At 54.3% G+C, this 19,906-nt stretch overlaps 1 protein-coding gene and 1 long non-coding RNA gene across 6 annotated transcripts in view; both read left to right on the top strand.

Annotated features, from left to right (window-relative positions):
* LOC127044510 (uncharacterized) overlaps positions 1-19,906 on the top strand; it is a 158,414-nt gene that overhangs the window by 104,049 nt on the left and 34,459 nt on the right. Inside the window, exon 2 of the long non-coding RNA XR_007772515.1 lies at positions 219-309. This is a non-coding gene — a long non-coding RNA (uncharacterized LOC127044510). The remainder of the gene's footprint in view (positions 1-218; positions 310-19,906) is intronic.
* LOC127044471 (TBC1 domain family member 20-like) overlaps positions 7,025-19,906 on the top strand; it is a 39,715-nt gene continuing 26,833 nt past the window's right edge. Inside the window, exons 1-5 of one of the 5 annotated variants that reach the window (XM_050939403.1) lie at positions 7,072-7,123; positions 8,955-9,259; positions 14,970-15,158; positions 16,523-16,603; positions 18,233-18,419. In XM_050939403.1, coding sequence (XP_050795360.1) covers positions 8,995-9,259; positions 14,970-15,158; positions 16,523-16,603; positions 18,233-18,419 — 722 coding nt within the window. In that variant the 5' untranslated portion in view covers positions 7,072-7,123; positions 8,955-8,994. Of the gene's footprint in view, positions 7,124-8,837; positions 9,260-14,969; positions 15,159-16,522; positions 16,604-17,219; positions 17,255-18,232; positions 18,420-19,906 lie in introns of those variants that run through there. The other 4 variants (XM_050939404.1, XM_050939405.1, XM_050939402.1 and 1 more) reach the window with 4 other exon arrangements.

Genomic DNA, 19,906 nt, shown 5'->3' with positions numbered 1-19,906 from the left:
AGCGGAGGGGAACAGAAATGATTAGTACATGATTTATGAGGAGATGCTGAGGGAACTGGGATTGTTTAGTCTGCAGAAGAGAAGAGTGAGGGGGGATTTGGTAGCAGCTTTCAGCTACCTGAAGGGGATTCCAAAGAGGATGGAGCTCGGCTGTTCTCAGTGGTGGCAGATGACAGAACAAGGAGCAATGGTCTCAAGTTGCAGTGGAGGAGGTTTAGGTTGGATATTAGGAGAAACTTTTTCACTAGGAGTGTGGTGAAGCACTGGAATGGGTTCCCTAGGGAGGTGGTGGAATCTCCTTCCTTAGAGGTTTTTATGGCCCGGCTTGATGAAGCCCTGGCCAAGATGATTTAGTTGGGGATTTGGTCCTGTTTTGAGCAGGGGGTTGGACTAGATACATCCTGAGGTCCCTTCCAACCCTGATATTCTATGGTTCAGTGCAGGGACTGCCTCCATCTGTCTGTATGCTGGGGCCCTGATCCAGGCTGTGTGGAGGCACTGCTAGACTATAACAACAATGGGGTGGAGTTGGATAGGGACAGGCTGCCTGCAAGTGACTTTGTAAACTTATTATAATGTTGTTTCAGTTTGTCTGCAGGAGGCCTCTAGACCAAAGCTGAGGCTCATGATTGGCTGAGTAGCAATTCCCCGGCTGCCGCCTGTGCTGTACTAGGGCGCGGGTAGGGTGACACACACTTGTTACCATAAAAACAAGACACCTGACCCCCCAGCAGGGCAAGTGCACAAAACCTGCAGATACATTTGTGGCCCAGAGAGGCTCAGTATGGCCAATGCCAGACATTACAAAATCATGCCTCCCAAATCAGAGGAGTAGCTTAAAAACCATGAGATCTTAAATAAAAATGTTTTCTTTCTCTGATGGGTGTGAGCCCTTAGGGGTCACAGTTCCAAGATTTTCTCCACAATTAGCAGGGCTAGAAACTGTTCTTTTTAAAAAATGAAAGCTGGGTGTCTCATGTAATCACATGACTCCAGGAGCTGGTGCTGCAGGAAAACACACTGATTCTTTTGAGACATGTGCTAACAGGATGAGAGTGGGCAGTACTGCAGACACTGGGCCAGAATTGTTCAGATGTGCAGACATCACAGAGGAACGTAGCAATGGCCAGGGTAGAGCACACCTGAGGTCCAGCTAGCCCAGTCTACAGTCTCTGCCAGGGCAGGGGCCAGCGCCCGACGCTGCAGCAGAAGGTGTAAGAAGCCTGCAGGAGCAGATGTGGGCTAATCTGCCCCCGACATAAATCTCATCCTGGTCTCTGCTACCCAGAGACTGGTTTAAACCCTGAAGCAGGAGGTTGAAGAACTGCATGTTATGGATTTCTGTACTTATGGGGCCCTAAATCATTAAACCCAAATGTCCTCTATAGGGAGCACCCTGAACAGACCCTCTCACCCATGAATCTGCCTCCTCCTTCTGCTCTCTCACCCATGCTACCACCCCATCCATGCACCCCCTTCACCCTACAGACCTCTTCGCCCATGCACTCCACACACCTTCACCTCAGCAGACCCCCCCGACTCCTGCATCCCCTCCGCATATCCTCAGACTCTCCACCCCTCACCACTGCATTCCCCTCACCACCACAGACCCTTCTCATTCACCCCAACTCCTGCAGATCCCATCACTTGCACCATCACCCACGAAGGCCCCCATCCTTACCCCCGCAGACTCCCTCACCCATGCATCTCCTCTCCTCATTCCCAGACATCCCACCCCTCCAGACCCCCTCACCCATGCACCCCCCCACCCAGTGGTTTCCCCAGGAATTGAAATTGTGGGGTGTGTTTGAATTTACAGGGGTGGTGTCAGGGCCGATGAAGGGTGAGACCGTGAGGGTGAAGGTGGACTGTATGGCACCACAATAAAAACTGAAAACTGTTTCATGACCATTTTATTAGATTTAACTCATGTTCTGAAATCCTCACACAAATTAACGGTGGCTACTCAAGCCTTCTATGAAGCGCGACATCTACGTCCTTGGTTTCTTGTTATAATTTTGCACAATTCTGTTAGTGAAGTTCTTGAATGCAACACGTTCATCTTTGATGGCTTCTCGTGTGTCCAGTACTTCCCTTCCTTCAGTTGATATGCTCATTAGTTCATTCACATGAACAGCAGAAGGCGACTTCATTCAGAACATAAAATTCTATTCAATGATGAAAAAGAACGCTCAGCTGTAGCTGTTGTGACTGGGAGTAGCAAGAGATGAATTCCTACTTCTTTCAGCCCAGGAAACAGAACACAAAGATCGGGTCGAGCCATTAGTGATGATAAAAAATAAGTTGAAGTCAAATCTTCATTCATTCGTCGTATGATATTCCACTCTGTGTTCAAATTCTCTATTCTGTCCTGATCACATGACGGCTCCATTGCTGGTAGTGCCTCGCTCCACTCAACTGTTGGTGTTTTGTAGGACAGGGATCCGTAAAAGCTACGCAGAATCTAGAAGTTGCTGTTGTAGATTTTTAAGAATCAAGTCTGGGTACTTTTTCAGTTGTCTTAACAAACACTTCTTGTCCTCTTCACTTGAGGACTGAATATAAATGCCTTCATTAGTCGACTTCTGGATTGAAGTCTTTGCTTCTTCCAATACTTTTTCAATGGATAGCTCTCTGATTGATCCAAATGTAGCTTCTCTTGCTGGACAAAGATCTATTACTGTTGTCGCAGATGCCTGGATAACATTGTGTAATGACCCAAGTGGTTTCGACAGTAGACTTACAAGAGAGAGAATGGCAATAATCTTCTCTGAATGTAGTAACAAAAGTAATCCACCAGCCTCACTACTTAGATCCATCCCATCTTGGCAGATACTTTCCAAAGCTAGTAACAACGACTGGAGTAATTTTAATACAACAGCCAAGCATCGCTCATGAGAAAGCCAGGGTTTTTTCCCAGTTTGGACTAATTTGAACTTGAATCCCAGTGCATCTTCTATATTTTCCAAGATATTCAGTCTTTTTGGACTCTTGCTGAAAAAAGAACATAATGAAGACATTAAATTTATAGCTTTTTTGATGTCTTTTGAAGAGTCTGCAGCTTGTACTAGCGCTAGTTGGAGTAGATGGCCTCTGAAGTGTGTACAGCAGAGATTAAGGTCACACTTTTCTCTGAGCAAAGCTTGTGCTCCACCATGTCTTCCAGAGAAGTTTGCAACTCCATCAAACGCACAAGCAGCCATCTGTTTGGGGTCCAACTGACAAGCATTTAACTCTTCTAAGATGTGGGTTATCACAGATGCAGCCGATGTGTCTTCTATAACTTCAACATTTAGAAATGCATCTACTGGCCTACCCCTGACATCAAGATAACGTACACAGTGACTTAATACTTCATGCCTATTTGCATCGGTGAATTCATCAGACATGTATGCAAATTTTTTGAATGTGGTAAGAGAGTTCTTCTCTTTTTCAGCTGCTGAGTCTTTCACTGTTGCACCGCATGCTTCCAGCCAGTCAGATGAGTTTCTTGCAGAAAGATAGTGAGCATTTGCTGGTTTTGTTTGGAACCAGTGTTCAACTTCAGGATGAACAAGTGACAATGCACTTAACATTGGCCTCCAGTTTGTAGAGTGTTGTGTCTCTTGCTTAAATAGAAAGTAGGATGCCACAGCCATGTTTGTTCGCATGAACTGTGTTGTGTCTCCAGCATTCTTAACAGCCTCATTAAGTACTTCTAAAATTGGCTTTGAAAGTGGGTGTATAAGGCTTTCTGTATGTTGATGCACTCCAGAGGCCTGGTGTTTTGCAGCCTATTCATAGATTAATTCATTGACTCTAGGACTGGAAGGGACCCCGAGAGGTCATCAGGTCCAGTCCCTGCCCTCATGGCAGGACCAAATACTGTCTAGACCATCCCTGATAGACATTTATCTAACCTACCCTTAAATATCTCCAGAGATGGAGATTCCACAACCTCCCTAGGCAGTTTATTCCAGTGTTTAACCACCTTGACAGTTAGGAAGTTTTTCCTAATGTCCAACCTAAATCTCCCTTGCTGCAGTTTAAGCCCATTGCTTCTTGTTCTATCCTTAGAGGCTAAGGTGAACAAGTTTTCTCCCTCCTCCTGATGACACCCTTTTAGATACCTGAAAACTGCTATCATGTCCCCTTTCAGTCTTCTCTTTTCCAAACTAAACACACCCAATTCTTTCAGCCTTCCTTCATAGGTCATGTTCTCTAGACCTTTAATAATTCTTGTTGCTCTTCTCTGGACTCTCTCCAATTTCTCCACATCTTTCTTGAAATGCGGTGCCCAGAACTGGACACAATACTCCAGTTGAGGCCTAACCAGCGCAGAGTAGAGCGGAAGAATGACTTCTCGTGTCTTGTTTACAACACACCTGTTAATGCATCCCTGAATCACGTTTGCTTTTTTTGCAAGAGCATCACACTGTTGACTCATATTTAGCTTGTGGTCCACTATTCACGTAGTTTGTCAGAACTGGCTTTGCTGATCAGTTTGACAAACCAAGCTCCTCCACTTTTACCAGTTATAGCATTGGGAAGCTTTCCTTCTTTGTAAGCTTTTTTGCAAGAGGTGCACCAGTAGCCATCTTTTGTAACTCCAATAAATGGGAACACTGTGACCGACAAACATCGGGAACCGCCTTCAGGTTTTGGAGACACTGTTTCTTCAGTAGGTAGCTGTATTTGTGCTTCGGGCTGGTCAGATGTAGATATACCTCTTGAACCTTCAGATGACATGTTGATATATTCTTGGTTCTTGATGTGTTCTTTACCTTGGTTAGTTTTTGAGGCCTTTGAGTGGAAAAATTGTTGTGTTGTTTTTTGTCTTTTCATTTTCACTTTGACCTGCAACATATAAAAGAGATATGAATAAAGTAAATGTTTTGTTAGGATAATGCAACTTTAACATAAGGATAATGCAAGTTACACCAAAACACATAACAGGTCTAGATTTCTAAAAAAATATAAATTTAAAAAAAATGTATTTAGTTTAAATTGACTTTTGAAAAGTAAGCCATCCTGGGATAAGAGGGAAGTCCTCTCATGGATCAGTAACTGGTTAAAAGATGGGAAACAAAGGGTAGGAATAAATTATCAGTCTTCAGAATGAAGAGAGATATATAGTGGTGTCCCCCAGGAGTCTGTACTGGCCCAGTGCTGTTCAACATATTCATAAATGATCTGGAAAAATGGGTAAACAGTGAGGTGGCAAAATTTGCAGATGATACAAAACTGTTCAAGATAGTTAAGTCCCAGGCAGACTGAGAAGAGCTACAAAGGGATCTCACAAAACTGGGTGAAGGGGCAACAAATTGGCAGTGTGATGATCTAGGAATGTTCTTAATGTTTTCTCTGAATACTGTGTTGGTGCCTCAGTGTCCCCATGGCAGTTCTTAAGTATCTGGCAGAGCAAAGGGCCAGTGCACCTAAATGCCTGGCACTCTATCTCCTAGCAACTGATGGCCTGGGCCCCTTCCCTGCAAAGGTGCCAGCTGAAGGTGTTGGAGACAAAGAGATCAGGTGACCTCCTGGCCTGGGAAAGGAGCTGAGCAGAGGAGGAGGGGCTGGGGGGGTTGTTAATCTGGAGCTGGCTGGGGATTAGGAGTGAGGGCAGACGTGGGGGTCTGGCTCACTGCCCCCCAGAATGGACCCGGCCGAGGGGTCTGGTTTGCTGTATCTACAAGCTCTGTTTTAGACCCTGTTCCTGTCATCGAATAAACCTCTGTTTTACTGGCTGGCTGAGAGTCACGTCTGACTGTGAAGTGGGGGTGCAGGACCCTGTGGCTTCCCCAGGACACCACTGAGGCAGGCTCCCTGTGGGAAGTGCACGGAGGGGCAGAGGATGCTGAATGTTCCAAGGAGAGACCCAGGAGGTGAAGCTGTGTGAGTGTCTTGCCCTGAACAAGTCTGCTCTAAGGGAGAGGAGCTCCCCAAAGTCCTGAATGGCTTGGTGGGGAGCAGTTCCAGAGCATCGCCCGGTGACTCTGTGACAGGCAGATGAAATTCAATGTTGATAAATACAAAGTGATGCACATCGGAAAACAATCTCAACTCTACATATAAAATGATGGGGTCTAAATTAGCTGTTACCACTCAAGAAAGATCTTGGAGTCATTGTGGATAGTTCTCTGAAAACATCCACACAATGTGCAGCGGCAGCCAAAAAACGAACAGAATGTTGGGAATCATTAAGAAAGGGATAAATAATAAGACACACTACATTCAAGTGATTTGTAACCCAACCCCAGCCAAAATCTATCACTTGGGCAACACAGCTCTGGTGTTCTGGCCAGCTCTGGCAACACAGTTTCCTGGATACCTCAGTAGATTAGGTGTGAATGTAAATATGGTCTGGTCCTGAAGCCTTTCCCCCCAGCTCATCACTAGCTGTCAGGGAGAGCTCATTTAGACTTTGCTTACAAATCATCATTTGAAATTATTAGATTGATCAACGTCACTGAAATGAAATGCCCTGACTTTGTCATAAAATACAACAGCTGTATAAGGAAGCTAGTCTATGTTCACACTTTTCAAATCTGTTATACTTTTTCAGATACATGTATTTTATCATACACTGTATACGCTTCTAAAGTGTGTATTAACGTTTCAATTTCAATGCAAATTTCCAAACACTCACTAAATTGGCATGTAACTAGTTCACAAAACTTGGGGGGAGTTGGGGAAACATGGGAGGGGGGACTGTAGGGAAATCACTGCCCCCACCCCTGCATCCCCCCCACACCCTCCTCCATCCCCCACCCTTTCCTATGCAGAGCCCCCATGCCCATGCGTGTCCGTGTCCATGTCCATGCCCATGCCCCGCCCTCCTTTGGCACAAACCAAGGCCCTCAGCTCCCGGGGAACTACATTTCCCAGCGTTCATTGCGCCCCGCTTCCTCTCCCCTCCCCCTCCTCCTCCTGGTCTTGAGCGACAGCGATTCTGTCCAATGGGCAGCGGAGGCTGCACCAATGAGGAGGCGGAAGCGGCGGGGGGCGGGCTCTGTCGCCCGGCTGGAAGGGGCGGTGGGGGAGGGGCTGTGAGTTGGCTCCGCGGCGATGAGCGGCGGTGGCGGCCCGAGGCAGCGGGGGGGCGGCTCGGCCGAGCGGCCCCCCCCGGGCAGGCGGCGGGAAGGTGAGAGGGGGGCGCTGCCCCCCGTGCCCTGGGGTGGGGGGAGGTGCTGACCCCTGGGTGACCCCTGTGCTGGGGGGCGCTGACCCCTGGGGGACCCCTGTGCTCTGGGGTGGGGGGAGGTGCTGGGGGGCACTGACCCCTGGGGGACCCCCGTGCTCTGGGGTAGGGGGAGGTGCTGGAGGGCACTGACCCCTGGGGGACCCCTGTGCTCTGGGGTGGGGGGAGGTGCTGCGGGGCACTGACCCCTCGGGACCCCTGTGCTCTGGGGTGGGGGGAGGTGCTGGGGGGCACTGACCCCTGGGGGACCCCCGTGCTCTGGGGTAGGGGGAGGTGCTGCGGGGCACTGACCCCTGGGGGACCCCTGTGCTCTGGGGTGGGGGGAGGTGCTGGGGGGCACTGACCCCTGGGGACCCCCTGTGCTCTGGGGTGGGTGGAGATACTGTGGGGCACTGATCTCTGAGGGCCCCCTGTGCTCTGGGGTGGGGGGAGGTGCTGGGGGGCACTGATCCCTGGGGGACCTGCTGCTCTGTGGGGAGAGGAGGTGAGCAGGCGCTGACCCCTGAGAGCCCCCTGTGCTCTGGGGTGAGTGGAGGTGCTTGGGAGGGCTTTCCAGTGGGGCTCTCAGAGCTGCAGTGACCTATAGATCCCTTCCCCCACGACAGGCGTGATTTGGCACTAATTGGTGGGGGTTAGGGAGGCAGTTCCCCTGGGACAGGCTGTCCCATGAGCACCCCCTACTGGCTTCTTGCTTCCTCCTTGGGCGCCGCCGCTGGCCTTGCTTGGGGGCAGAGTATGGCCTGTGGGGCAGGCCCAGGCTGGGGTTTCTAACGCTGGTGACTGAGTGCTGCGTTCAGAGCATAGGCCAGTGCTGGGCAGTCTGCCAAGAGGCGGCTCTGGTGACTGGCTGCCCTGTGCCGATGGGAGGCAGCGTGGCCTAGTGGATAGGGCACTGGGTGGGGATTCAGGAGACTTGGGTTCTCTGCCACTGGCCTGCTGGTGACCTTGGGCAAGTCACTTCCTTGCTCTGTGCTGTGGTTTCCCCATCTGTATAATGGGGATAGTGACCTGGACCCGGTGAAGCACTGTGAGATCTGTGGATGATAGTGTTAGGAATTAGCATTATATTACATACAGCTTCCCAAAGCCGCCGCAGAGTTGTGTGTTGTGTATGACCCCCTGCCCTTTGCTTGGGAAATGTGCTGCCCTCAGGTTCGCTTCATCCTTCCGGCCATGGGGTCTCTTCAGGCCAGCTGTGTACAGCAGCAGAGGGGGTCGCAGAGTTGCATGTCTCATGCTGCCTGCCTGGTGGGCAGTTCATGATGCTGGTCCCTGAGACGTTCCAGCCATGCTCTTGGGCAAGGCGGGTCCGCACCCTCCGCGTGGGGAGGAAGAGGGTTCAGGTGCTTGGGAATTTAGGCCTTGTTACTGTGTCTCGTGAGGGAGCAGCCTCGTTCCCTCCGTGGCTACACTCTGGCAGAGGTGGACAGGCCGTGCGGAGGGAAGGATAGCTCAGTGGTTTGAGCATTGGCCTGCTAAACCCAGGGTTGTGAGTTCAATCCTTGAGGGGGCCACTTAGAGATCTGGGGTAAAATCAGTACTTGGTCCTGCTAGTGAAGTCAGGGGGCTGGACTCAATGACCCTTCGGGGTCCCTTCCAGTTCTAGGAGATAGGTATATCTCCATTATTCTTCTTAGGGAGCAGTGGTGGCACCCCTCCTGTCTCTTTGGGGCTCAGGCAGGAGCTGCAGGAGGAAATGTGGATGTCGGTGGAGCCATCGATAGAGTTCAGTGGCTCATCCGGCCGACGTGCCTATGGCCTGTCCTTTTCACAGCCAGCAGCACGTGTCCTCTGCCTTTGACTGCCCTAGCCCGATGGATCGGGTACCTGCGTCGCAGCTGGATGAACTGGAGGGGGCCATTCAGTGCGAGGTGGAGCTGAACCTGCAACCTTCAGGATTGCAGTTGGACACTTTAACTCCTCAGCGCCAGAGGGACAGGGAGCTCCCTGGAGTACGGGACACTCTACAAGGCTGTAATTTCGCTGCTGGAAAAGAAACGAACGAACTGCTTTGTGGAACAGCTGGGAGGACCTGCGATGGGAGGGCAGGGGAGCTGAGTGAACCCAACAGAACTGGTGGTGTGTGCTGAGTTGATGGCTTCTCACTTCTTACCCCTGCATCCCATCGTACCAGAGGGTGCCCCAGGCCTGCACTGAGCTGGGCAAGCATATTGCTGCATTGACTGGTCCCTGAGCCCTCGACCTCTGGGGGCTCCCTGGGAAGTGTCTGATGCACTGTGACTCTCAGGGCCTGACCCATGCGCATTCTGGTGACGTGTGGCTGGTGTCATAGCCTTGACGCCAGCTCTGAACGTTCTGGTTTCTAGCGGTGATTTATGGACAGCCGGTGACAGGGAAAACGGCGGGTAGTGGCTTCCAAACCCGCTGCGCCTTTCTGCTGTGTCTGAGGCTGCTCCCTCCCCTTGTCCCTGGAGCGCTCAGCTGCAGGAACCAGGGCTGAGGTGTGGGGGGATGTTTGCAATGAGATTTGTGGTGCCTCCATCGCATGAAGAGGTCTCCAGCCTGGAGCAAGGAGGAGAGAGTCCCTGATGCGGCTTCTGGGGCTGCTGCTCCTGGAATTGTGCATTCTGCACTGGCCCCTAGAGAGCCAGCTGCGAGGAGTTCGGAGGAGAGCTACAGAAAGGCTCAGGGCCTGGAGAGCCAGAGCTGGATGGCCAGATTGAAAGCACCCCATGTGTCTAGCTCGGGCAGGGAGCTGCTAAGGCAGCCAACTGGGGGTGAAGGAGGGAGGGAGTGTGGGGAGGAGCAGGGTGGAGCCCGGAGGAAGGGGATGGAGTTCAGGCAGGTGAGATGCATTGAGGTGAGGAGTCCTTTCCCTGTGGGAAGGGCTGGGAGCCCCATCACTGGCTCAGTCTGCAGTGCCCCTCCCCACCCAGGGGAGGGCTGGGAGCCCCGTCACTTGGGGTGCCTCAGGCTAGAGGGGCTAAGAGTCAAAGGCATCGTCTAGGGAGCAATCCTTGAGTAGGGGATGGCAGCCTGCTGGAGCCTTCCTGCTTGTGCTCACACCCATCCCGGCTTGTGGCCCTGCCCACGCGAGTGCTGCGCGGAAGGACTACTCCTGGGTCCCGTGGTGGGGTTAGTCGCAGGGCCAGGCCCACGCGAGCCAGGTGTCCGCAGAAAGGAGGGTGGCAGCTGCGGGGGGTGGATGTCCCAACATCTGCTTCTCCACCTCCCCTCCCCGCCTAGTCCTGTGAGCTGCTAATGCTGCTGGAGCCTGCCTGGCAGTCAGGGTGCTTGTGAAAGCTGCCAAGCTGGCGGCTTGCGGGTGAGACAGCAGGCTGCGCCCCAGCCCCAGGACAGTGAAAGGAGCCAACCTGCCCCTCGGTAATACCCGGCACTCCCCTTCACCCACCCCAACCCCTCTTTCTGCTACAACCCTAGCATGGCTGGAGCGGCCCCAGCGGTTCACACAGTGGCAGGAGGGTAACCTCAGTATGATTCTTCGCTCTGACATTTTCTCTGTCTCTGGATTGCTGCTGCACATTGAGACGGACCTCTGTTTCCTGCCCTGCGTGCTGTCCTGGCCCCTTGCCTGAGCCGCTCTGGTTCTGTTCGAATGGCCCGAGGAGCTCAGGCTTGTCCCGCCAAAGGGCATTACTGCGCTTTTGTTACAAGGAGTCCACTGGCCCTGGCGCTGCTTGGGGGGTCTTGGAGGCTCCTCTGCCTTCTCCACTCAACAAGCTAAAATCACTGTGTCGTCAACAGACTTCCCCACTCCCTGCTCCCACCTTTCCTTGATCGTTCTGGGCTGGGCTCAGAGCATCCTTCATTATTATGGGTGCCTGACATTTCCCGTGATAAGACCCTGTTTTCAACTGCTTATAACTTTCCCAATCTTTAATTGGTTGGGATAAAGCTTTTCAAGCCAGGTGTCTGCTTCAGGCTGATTATTATTTTATTTTGAAAATTTCAGCTAAAATCAGAATATCAGGGTTGGAAGGGACCTCAAGAGATCATCTAGTCCAACTCCCTGCTCAAAGCAGGGCCAATCCCCAAACAGAATTTTACCCCAGTTCCCTAAATGGCCCCCTCAAGGATTGAACTCACAACCCTGGGTTTAGCAGGCCAATGCTCAAACCACTGAGCTATCCCTCCCCCCTATTTTGGGGGGTCAGCCATTTTCGGGAATGAGTCTGGGGAAAAGGCAGTTTGCCCGTGTTAAAATCCTGGCAATCAGGCCTTTGAGAAGCTCTGGCACCTCCATGCTTTGGAGCAGGGACTCGAAATTTGGCATGGCCCTGGCCTTTGTGTCAGGGTGGTGCCCTTTGCCATCCCCAGGTAAATCCGTCCAAATTTGGCCAAGTAACAAGCCTTTGAGAAAATGCAGTTCACACATGTTCAATAGATTCCATCAGGTCTGAGCATGCTCCAGCCCTGAGGCTGGAGTGACCACAACTAAGACTGTCTTCCCCTGTGCTCTCAGTGGCACTCCCACCCAATTCAGTGAACAGGAGGGACCTTCTGGGGATGCAGTCAGGGCTGTGTGGTGAAGGCAGCTGCCTCATCTGCTGCAGACGTTGGAAGGTGTGTAGTGAAGGAGGCAGGGGACTGCAGGCAGAGAGGCTGGGCTCATGGTTAAGGCAGCTGAATGGTGCCTTGGAGAACTGGAGTCTGTCCCTGTCTTTGCCACAGAGTTGCTGTGTGCTGCTGGGCAAGTCACTTAAACCAGACTGTGGACAGGTGGCCGCTAACTATGTGCGCCTCGTTTTCTGGGGGCTGGTTTGCGGAAGTGCTGAGCTGTCAGCAGGAGCTGTGTTTCGAACACACAAAGTGCTGTGTGATCCTGAGTACTCTGAAGAATGAGGTCCTAGGTGTCTTAGATTGGCCACCCCATAACGAATCCCTTTGTGCCTCAGTGCTCCATCTGTAAAATGGGGTGATAGCTGCTCATTTCCTGGGGGTGTTGTGAAGATAAATTGTTTGTGAAGCACTCGGGTGCTGTCGTGCTGAGCGCTGTGGAAAAGCCCGTGAGGAAATGGATAATACTGCTGAAGAGCAGGGTTCAGATACTGTGGATGAATAAGGCCTGGGGCTGCACAGTGGAGAATGAGGGTAAGTGAGCATCATCCATCCTGTGCACTGAATGAGGCAGGAATCCTGGGGAACAGATAGTATCTGATCACATAATTAAAGGCTGCATTGTAATGCATATGCACAAAGGGGGCCAGATTAAGGCTTTGTAATTTTTGAGTGCTCGATTTGACAACCTTAATAGTGTTCCTTTAATGTCATTTTTTCCTGTGTAATGAATAATTAAATACTGGTCCCAGTACAGAACCCAGAACCACTGTTTAGGACCAGAGCTCCATTGGCATCGGTCTGCACAGGTCATAGACTCATAGAATCTGAGGGTTGGAAGGGACCTCAGGAGGTATCTAGTCCAACCCCCTGCTCAAAGCAGGACCAATTCCCAACTAAATCATCCCAGCCAGGGCTTTGTCAAGCCTGATCTTAAAAATCTCTAAGGAGTTCCCTCAGCCTCTCCTTTTAAGTCATGTGCCCCAGCCCGCTACTTATTTTCATTGCCCTCTGCTGGACTGTCTCCAATTTGTCCACATGCCTTCTGTAGTGCGGGGCCCTAAACTGGACACAGTGCTCCAGATGAGGCCTCGCCAATGCCAAATAGAGGGGAATAATCACGTCCCTTGATCTGCTGGCAGTGCCCCTACTTATACAGCCCAAAATGCCATTAGTCTTCTTGGCAACAAGGGCACACTGCTGACTCCTATCCAGCTTCCCGTCCACTGTAACCCCCTTTCCCAGAGAGCTCATGCACCCTTTGCCCATGTACTCCTCCTCCTCATCCTTGTTTTTGGCCTTGGCTAGTTTCTGATCCACAACAAGATTTTGCAACTTGCCCCATCTGCTTTTTCACAGCAGCCTCCCAGGAGGAGCTTGTCAAGGGGCATTCTGGTTCTCCGCTGTTATGGCCGTGCCTGGACAGCTGCGCTCAGCCGGAGGAGCGGGGCAGCTTTTGTCTTGCAGATGTGCTGGTTGGAACTTGTCTGTCAGGATTATGTGGCGGGGTTGCCTATGATAGCAGGGACTGGACTTGAGACCCCAGTGGTCCCATCTATCCTGATGTTCAGCTGGGTGCTTACAGCTCTGGTCCCAGCCAGTGCCTGTGATGATGCAAAGAGGTGCTTTGGTCTAACTCATCCGTTAGAGCTGCTGTTAAAGACAGGCCAAGCATCCGCTACCCCTGCGCCACCCTGAATGAACCTTCTCCCTCCTCGGGGTTTATAGAGCAGCCACATCCGTTCTGTTCTCTGTAGGGCTGTATCCCACCCTCATCACCTGGGGGTCTGAGCGCCTTCTGGTCTTGTGTCCGGCAGCGTGGTTAACAACATCCTGCACAGTCCATTCTCTCCCCATAGCCCCAGGGCAGACCTGGGTGCACGGTGGGGTATTTCGTTTTGGGAGGGTTTTTCTAAGTGGCTCCCTTGGTCTGTGTGAGAGAAGGCCAGTCGGAAGAGTGTGCCTGGCACGGGGAACAGGGCTGGTGAGCCTTGGGGTGACCCCAGGACCGGCGCCAGGGGTTTGAGCGCCCTAGGCGGACAGCAATTTCACCGCCCCGTGGGCTGGTCCCGCGGCTCTGGTGGAGCTGCCGCAGTGCTGCCTGTGGGAGGTCCACCGGAGCCGCGCGAGCAGCCGACCATCCGCAGGCACTACTGCAGCAGCTCCACCGGAGCTGCGGACCAGCGGACCCTCCACAGGCACCACTGCGGCAGCTCCACCGGAGCCGCCTGCTGCCCCCTCCGGCAAAACAGCGCCCACCATTTATTCTGGCGCCCTAGGCAATTGCCTAGGCTGCCTACATGGTAGCACTGGCCCTGGGTGACCCTTTGTCCCTGGGGGGCTGTTGCATAGTCTGGATGGCCCCTGAGAAAACTCTGCCTCCCGATGGCAGAAAGGTCCTCTGGGGCCAGAGGACCGGAGCTGTCCATGATGGGCTCCATTCGGACTCCCCTGTGCTAGGCCATGCAATACTTTGAGCTAGACTCTGTTCTCTGCAAGACCAGCGGAGGTAGCGGAGGACGGGGCTGCTGCACTCGTGGTAGCCAGTGTCGCTGAGGAGACACGTTGCAGCGTTCTGTGCTAGCTGGAGCGTCCCCAGGCCTGTCTGCACCCAATGGCCCCGCAGCTGTCGCTGAGCCAAGCCTTGCTCATGTCAGACTCTCTAGCAAGAAGCCTCCGGTGACTCGTTTCTCCGAGTTCCCTCGCTTGCTTTCTGGGAATGGGGTGGCTGGAACTGGGCCCAGTGTCCCAGGTGGGAGCTTCCCCGCTTTGCTCTGCGACTTGGTGCCTGTGCATGCGGCTCCCACAGCTACGCAGGGCTGCTTGGTCTTGTGATGGGAGACGAACCCAAACTGGTGCCTAATCGCTGCCTCCCCAGGAGCTCTGCCTTCCTGCTCCCTTGATCTGGCCCCCGCATGAGGAGCTGGGAGTTGGGCTAATTCCCCAGGCTTCTTGGTTTACCTTTATCCTAGTTGAATCTGGGGAAACTGGCAGCCCCACTCCCTGTCTCTCCCCTCCCTATGTGCATCCCACAGGCCGAGTCACAGGCCCTTCCCTGAGGAGTCTGCAGGCCTAGGTAGGTGGCAGAGCTGAGCGTGTGCCCTGAGCCCTGGAAGGGGAAGGATCACACTGGGCGCTGTAAGGAAGGGTTTGAGTGCAGGCTAAGCCAGGTCAAGGATATAGGTGGTGACGGCCAAGCGTGGGCAGCTGGGCAGGGCCTAGATGGTGACCATCTCTCTCCTGCTGGCAGAGATGCTTGGGTCGAAGAGGAAGCAGAAGCTGCTATTAATCCACCAGGCCCTAACGAGCGACCCTGTGGCCGTGGAGACCCTCCGGGGGGCAGCGGTGAGTGAGGGGGGGCTGCTCACCGATGAGATCCGCAGGAAGGTCTGGCCGAAGCTGCTTAGCGTCAATGTGTACAACCTGCCTCCCAAGCCAGGTAGGGGGGCTCAACTCCCTGGTGTGTGGGGGTGCGTCTGTGCCCCAGGGCCTCGCTGCTGGCTGGCCAGTGTCTTAACGGGCTTCCAGGCACCGGAGGGGAAGGGGGAGTTCTGATTGGCTGTCCCATGAGCAGGAAGTGCTTGGGTCTCACTTGCATGGTTGGTTCTATGCAGAGACACTATAGGCTAGTGTTTAGAGCAGGGGACTTAGGAGCCAAGACTCCTGAGTTCTCTCTCCACCTCTGCTGCTGTCGCATCTCTTTGCCCCTCTCTTCATCAGCACCCCTGTGTAATGGGGATCGGATAGATCTCCATGGGGCTAATTCATATTCATAGGGTGCTTACCTTACATTTCATCTTGCTTGGATGCTGGGAGAGCAGTGCATGCTGGGGCTTGTAGTCCCTGTGGGTGGCACCTCATGCTAGACATGGGAGTTGTGGGCTGGTGTGCCCAGAAGGTGTGTAAATAAGTGTGGCTGCCAAGGCCCCCTGGAGTAGCCTGCTTGGGTCACTGCGATAGCTGCTTTGCATTTGCAAGCTGCTGCAAACATCTGGCCCTTTGGGAGCTCCCAGGCGTTGGTTTACAGCAGCTGCAAAGCAAGGATGAGAGGGGTTGGCAAGGAGCTGCTGCCAGGGGCTCAGCAGGGCCTGGGCGCTTGGCCCACCCTTTGTGGTTCATCGTCATAGTCGTACTGGGCTTAGTGGACACTGAGCCTGATGGGGTGGGGTGCTGACTGATTCTCACCACCCTGGGTGTGGAGCTGGGACTCCCATTCTGCAGACCCTGAGCCAGGAGATGGACTAAAGCCTGGGCAACATCGGGACCAGGCCAGAGACTTGCCCAAGCCCAAATCAGAGCTGGGGTTAATGTCTGCCCTGTTAGCTCCGGCTGTGTGCTCTGCACACTAGCTGGCACCAGTCCGCGTCTCTGTGGCATGCCCTGGGGCCAGGGTGATGGGCAGCCAGCACAAAGCACTCCCTGCCACTGTGACACTGGAACTGCTTCCAGCGCTGTATGGGTACCAGCCCTCCACTGAGCCAGAGATCAGAGCTGGCTGGGGGGCACTGAGCTGGGGCCGTGTGGCTGACAGGCGAGCCTAACCGAGCGATCCTGGCCTAGAGGGCAAAGGCTCAGACAGGCTCCCCAAGCTCTCACCTCCCCAATGCCAGGCAGACCCAAGGAGGGATATGGGGCACTGGTGGGGAGGGGCTACCTCTGCTATCGTCCTGTTCTGTGTAGAGCTTGGGTCTGAGTTGGGGTCCACGCTGCAGACCCTCAGGTCAGCTGGGGTGAGGTGTGTGGGACTGTCGGGATCGCTGCTAGCCCTGAGGGTGCTCCTGACCCCACTGGCCTCTCCCCCAGGCAGGGCTGTCCGCCAGAACCACAAGGACTACACCCAAGTGCAGCTGGACGTGAGCCGCTCCACACACCGCTTCCCCCAAGGTGAGACGTGTCCTGGTGCCGGACATGCCCGCGGGCAGTGAGGTTCCCGCAGGCCCTTCCTGGGCTGAAGTGGTGGCAGCTGGGGAGAGCTTTGCTGTGTGCTGGGATTGGGCATCGGTTAGTCCCAGGTGGCAGGGGCCTGATGGCCTCACCTCCCTCCCACGGGAGCTTTGGGGGAGGGTGGCTGGAGTTGCTGGGGGGAAAGGAGGATTTTAAGGGAGAAGAGGTGTTTGTTCCCCCCTTCCCAGAGGCCCCCCTGCTGGAACGGAGACCCAAGGCGGGCACCTGCCCAAGGGTGTGAAAGATGGGGCCGGGTAGCTTTGTAAGGGGGTGGGGTGTTCCCAGGGGCCGTGCCCTCATTCCTGCATTGGGCTGTGGCTCTCAGCTCAGAGTGGCCATGGAAGGGTTAAGTGCTTCCCCATTGCTAGAGCCAGGTAGGGCCCAGGGTTCCCCACAGGCTCCTGAGGCTAGACTCGGCTCCGCTGATCGGCACGTGCCCCTCCTCACCAGGCAGACCCCGGCCTAGGTCCGGCACAGCGGGGAGTGTGCTGCAGGGGAGTCTCCCTGGTAACTATGTTTTCTTTCTGTCCTGCCTGTTCCTGGCTCTGCCGCGCAGAGCTGGTGCTGGAGGGGAGCTGCCTGCCTCGGAAGGTACCTTTGCCCCTTGCTGGATCCCGTGCTCCCCGTCCGTAGTCCTGGCTTAGAACTTCCACTAACCCAGCCCCCTGCCCGAGCATCTGGCTGGAGCAGCCCCCTACCCACACCCCCTGCCTAGAGATTCATTCCCTCTCTCCCTTCCCCATCACTCCCCTGCTGTCTCTGGGGGTGAATCTGCTCAGCCAGGTGCTGGAATATTTGGGGAGGGTTGGTGGGGCACCAGTCTCACCCGGCTTCATGGGGCCAGCAGGGGCCACTCGGCTGAAGGTTTGGTGAGGAAGCTCCGTGCACAAGTCAGGCTGGAAGAGCAAAGGGTCCCTGTTCTTTGCTACCAGTTCTCTTCTCAGACCTGACAAACTCACAACACCAAACGCGGCGCTCACGCTCCCTCCCCACGTGTACCCCGCACTGGGGCTTGCTGGCCACCCTAGGCCTCTCTGCCCCTTCTCCGTAAGCCAGGGCTTGGATGAGAGAGTGGCTGGCTCACGGGATGGGGAGAGACGATACGGAGCCCCCCAGCTCCGAATTACTGGTTCCAGTCTGCTGTGCTCCTGGCCCTCTGGGGGCTGCTGGCTGCTCTGGTTCATGGCTTTGATGCTAATCCTCAAAGAAGGCAGGCCCACCTACAGCAGAGACCACGTCTCCACTTGGGACCTGCCAAGGCAGCTGGGACAGGGCAGCTCACGGAGCCCGGGTACCGGGCCTGAGGCACAGTACGCTTGGTCATGGGCACCTGGCTGGGACCAATTGCCAGAGGGGATTAGAGGGGTCTGCGGTTAGGCCAAAGGAACACTGCAGGGACCTCCTGTCTGACAGTCTTCCCACCACACCCCTGCCCAAGCAGAGCCAGGGTGGGGGAGCCAGAGGCTCCAGTGGGGGCCGGCTCGGTGGAGCTGGCTGAGTGGGTGGTGCTGGAACCAGGTGCTTGCACTGCATGGTACCCTGGGGCTTTGACCCTCTGTCTCTGCGCAGGCATGCGGGCCGAGCAGCGCCGGGTCCTGCAGGAGCAACTCATCGACCTCATCCTGCACATCCTGAGGGCTCACCCCGAGCTGCACTACTACCAGGGCTACCACGACATCACCGTCACACTCCTGCTGGTGGCGGGCGAGCGCATGGGCAGTGCGCTGCTGGAGAAACTCTCCACCCACCATCTCAGGTACCAGGCCAACGGAGCCACATTGGAGGTGGGGTGGGACGTCCCCTCGGCCAGCTCGTGCCTAGGCCTGGGAATCAGTGCTGGCACTGCAGGGCTCTGTGCCAGCTGGGGTCCCCTGGGGCACCAGCCCTGTCCCTGCAGTGTTCCCTGCGGCCCTGGGGGGCTTCGAGCCAGGGTCTCCTGCATTGCATTGCAGAGCACTAACCACTGGGGCATCAGTCTGGCACTTGAGAGACCTGGACTGGAATCTCTGGCACTGTGGTGTTCTCGGGCCCCTCACCACAACTTGCCTTTAGCGTGACGAAGTCTTGTCTGTGTCTGCTGGGGGTCAGCTCCCTGAAACCACCAGCCTCTGGCAGCACAAGCACTGCCTGCCAGGCCTCTGCATGCCCCGTTCCCTCTGTGCAGGGAGCAATAGGCATCCGCCAAGCCCCGAGTCCTTGGAGTGTCCCTCTGGAGGGCCCAGCCCCTGAGCCACTGGCACTTTCAGAATGACCAGCCCTCCTGCGCGCACAAAAATCACCAGCTGGTACGCTCAGCCGGGGACCAGCACTATGCTGAGCACACAGCACCTGCATATATTTAGAGTGAAAACAAGAGTATGTTTGTCATCAAAAACAGAGAATCGGGACAGCGAATAAGAATATTGGAAACAAATGGCTGCATGAAAAACAAAATCACAGCCCAGTTCCTAGAGACTGCACTTAGCTACCAGGTTACCCTACTGTCTACAGCAGCCTATCTGGCCCAAGTGTCTCCAGCGTTTTCAGCCAGGTCTGGTTGAGACCCCGCTTTCATGAAGCAAATTACTGTCCATTTACTTCCCAGGCAAAGGATCATCTTTGTCCCCCAAATGTCCTAGAGAGCAAAGCTTTGAGGTGCACCTTAAGATAAGAACAGCCAGACTGGGTCAGACCAAAGGTCCATCCAGCCCAATATCCTGTCTGCTGGCAGTGGCCAATGCCAGGTTCCCCAGAGGGAATGGAAATAGGTGCCACTTGCTTCCTCCAATTACTTTACTTTCTCTGAAGTTTTCTTGATCCTGCATTCGGCTCGCATCAGTGAGGTGAGACCCACTGTGAACCAGACACTGCTTAATGTACATGTAACCAGCCAGCTAGAAAAACATTTGTCTGACAGAAAACCTGCTTTTCACCTTTGCCAGTGGCGAGTCCGTAGACACAGCCCTTAAGAACAGCATCTGTGCATGTGTTTTGCAATGATATTGATGACCGGTGCAGCAGTGGCTTTTATTTGAGACCGCTATGACCCTTGGCAAAATGTCACAGAGTGTGGGGGGAGTCAGGGCCCTGCACCCCTGGCTTTCTGCAATTCACCATGACTCTCAGCCAGCCGGTAAAACAGAAGGTTTATTTAGACGACAAGGACACAGTCCAAAACAGGTCTTGCAGGTACGGACAACAGGACCCCTTTAGTTAGGTCCATCTGGGGTCCCCAGGGAGGCCACAGCCCTGTTGGGAAGCCCA

Source organism: Gopherus flavomarginatus, chromosome 2, assembly GCF_025201925.1.
Source record: "Gopherus flavomarginatus isolate rGopFla2 chromosome 2, rGopFla2.mat.asm, whole genome shotgun sequence".
Taxonomy (NCBI): Eukaryota; Metazoa; Chordata; order Testudines; family Testudinidae; genus Gopherus; species Gopherus flavomarginatus.
This window is presented reverse-complemented; position numbering and strand designations above follow the sequence as displayed.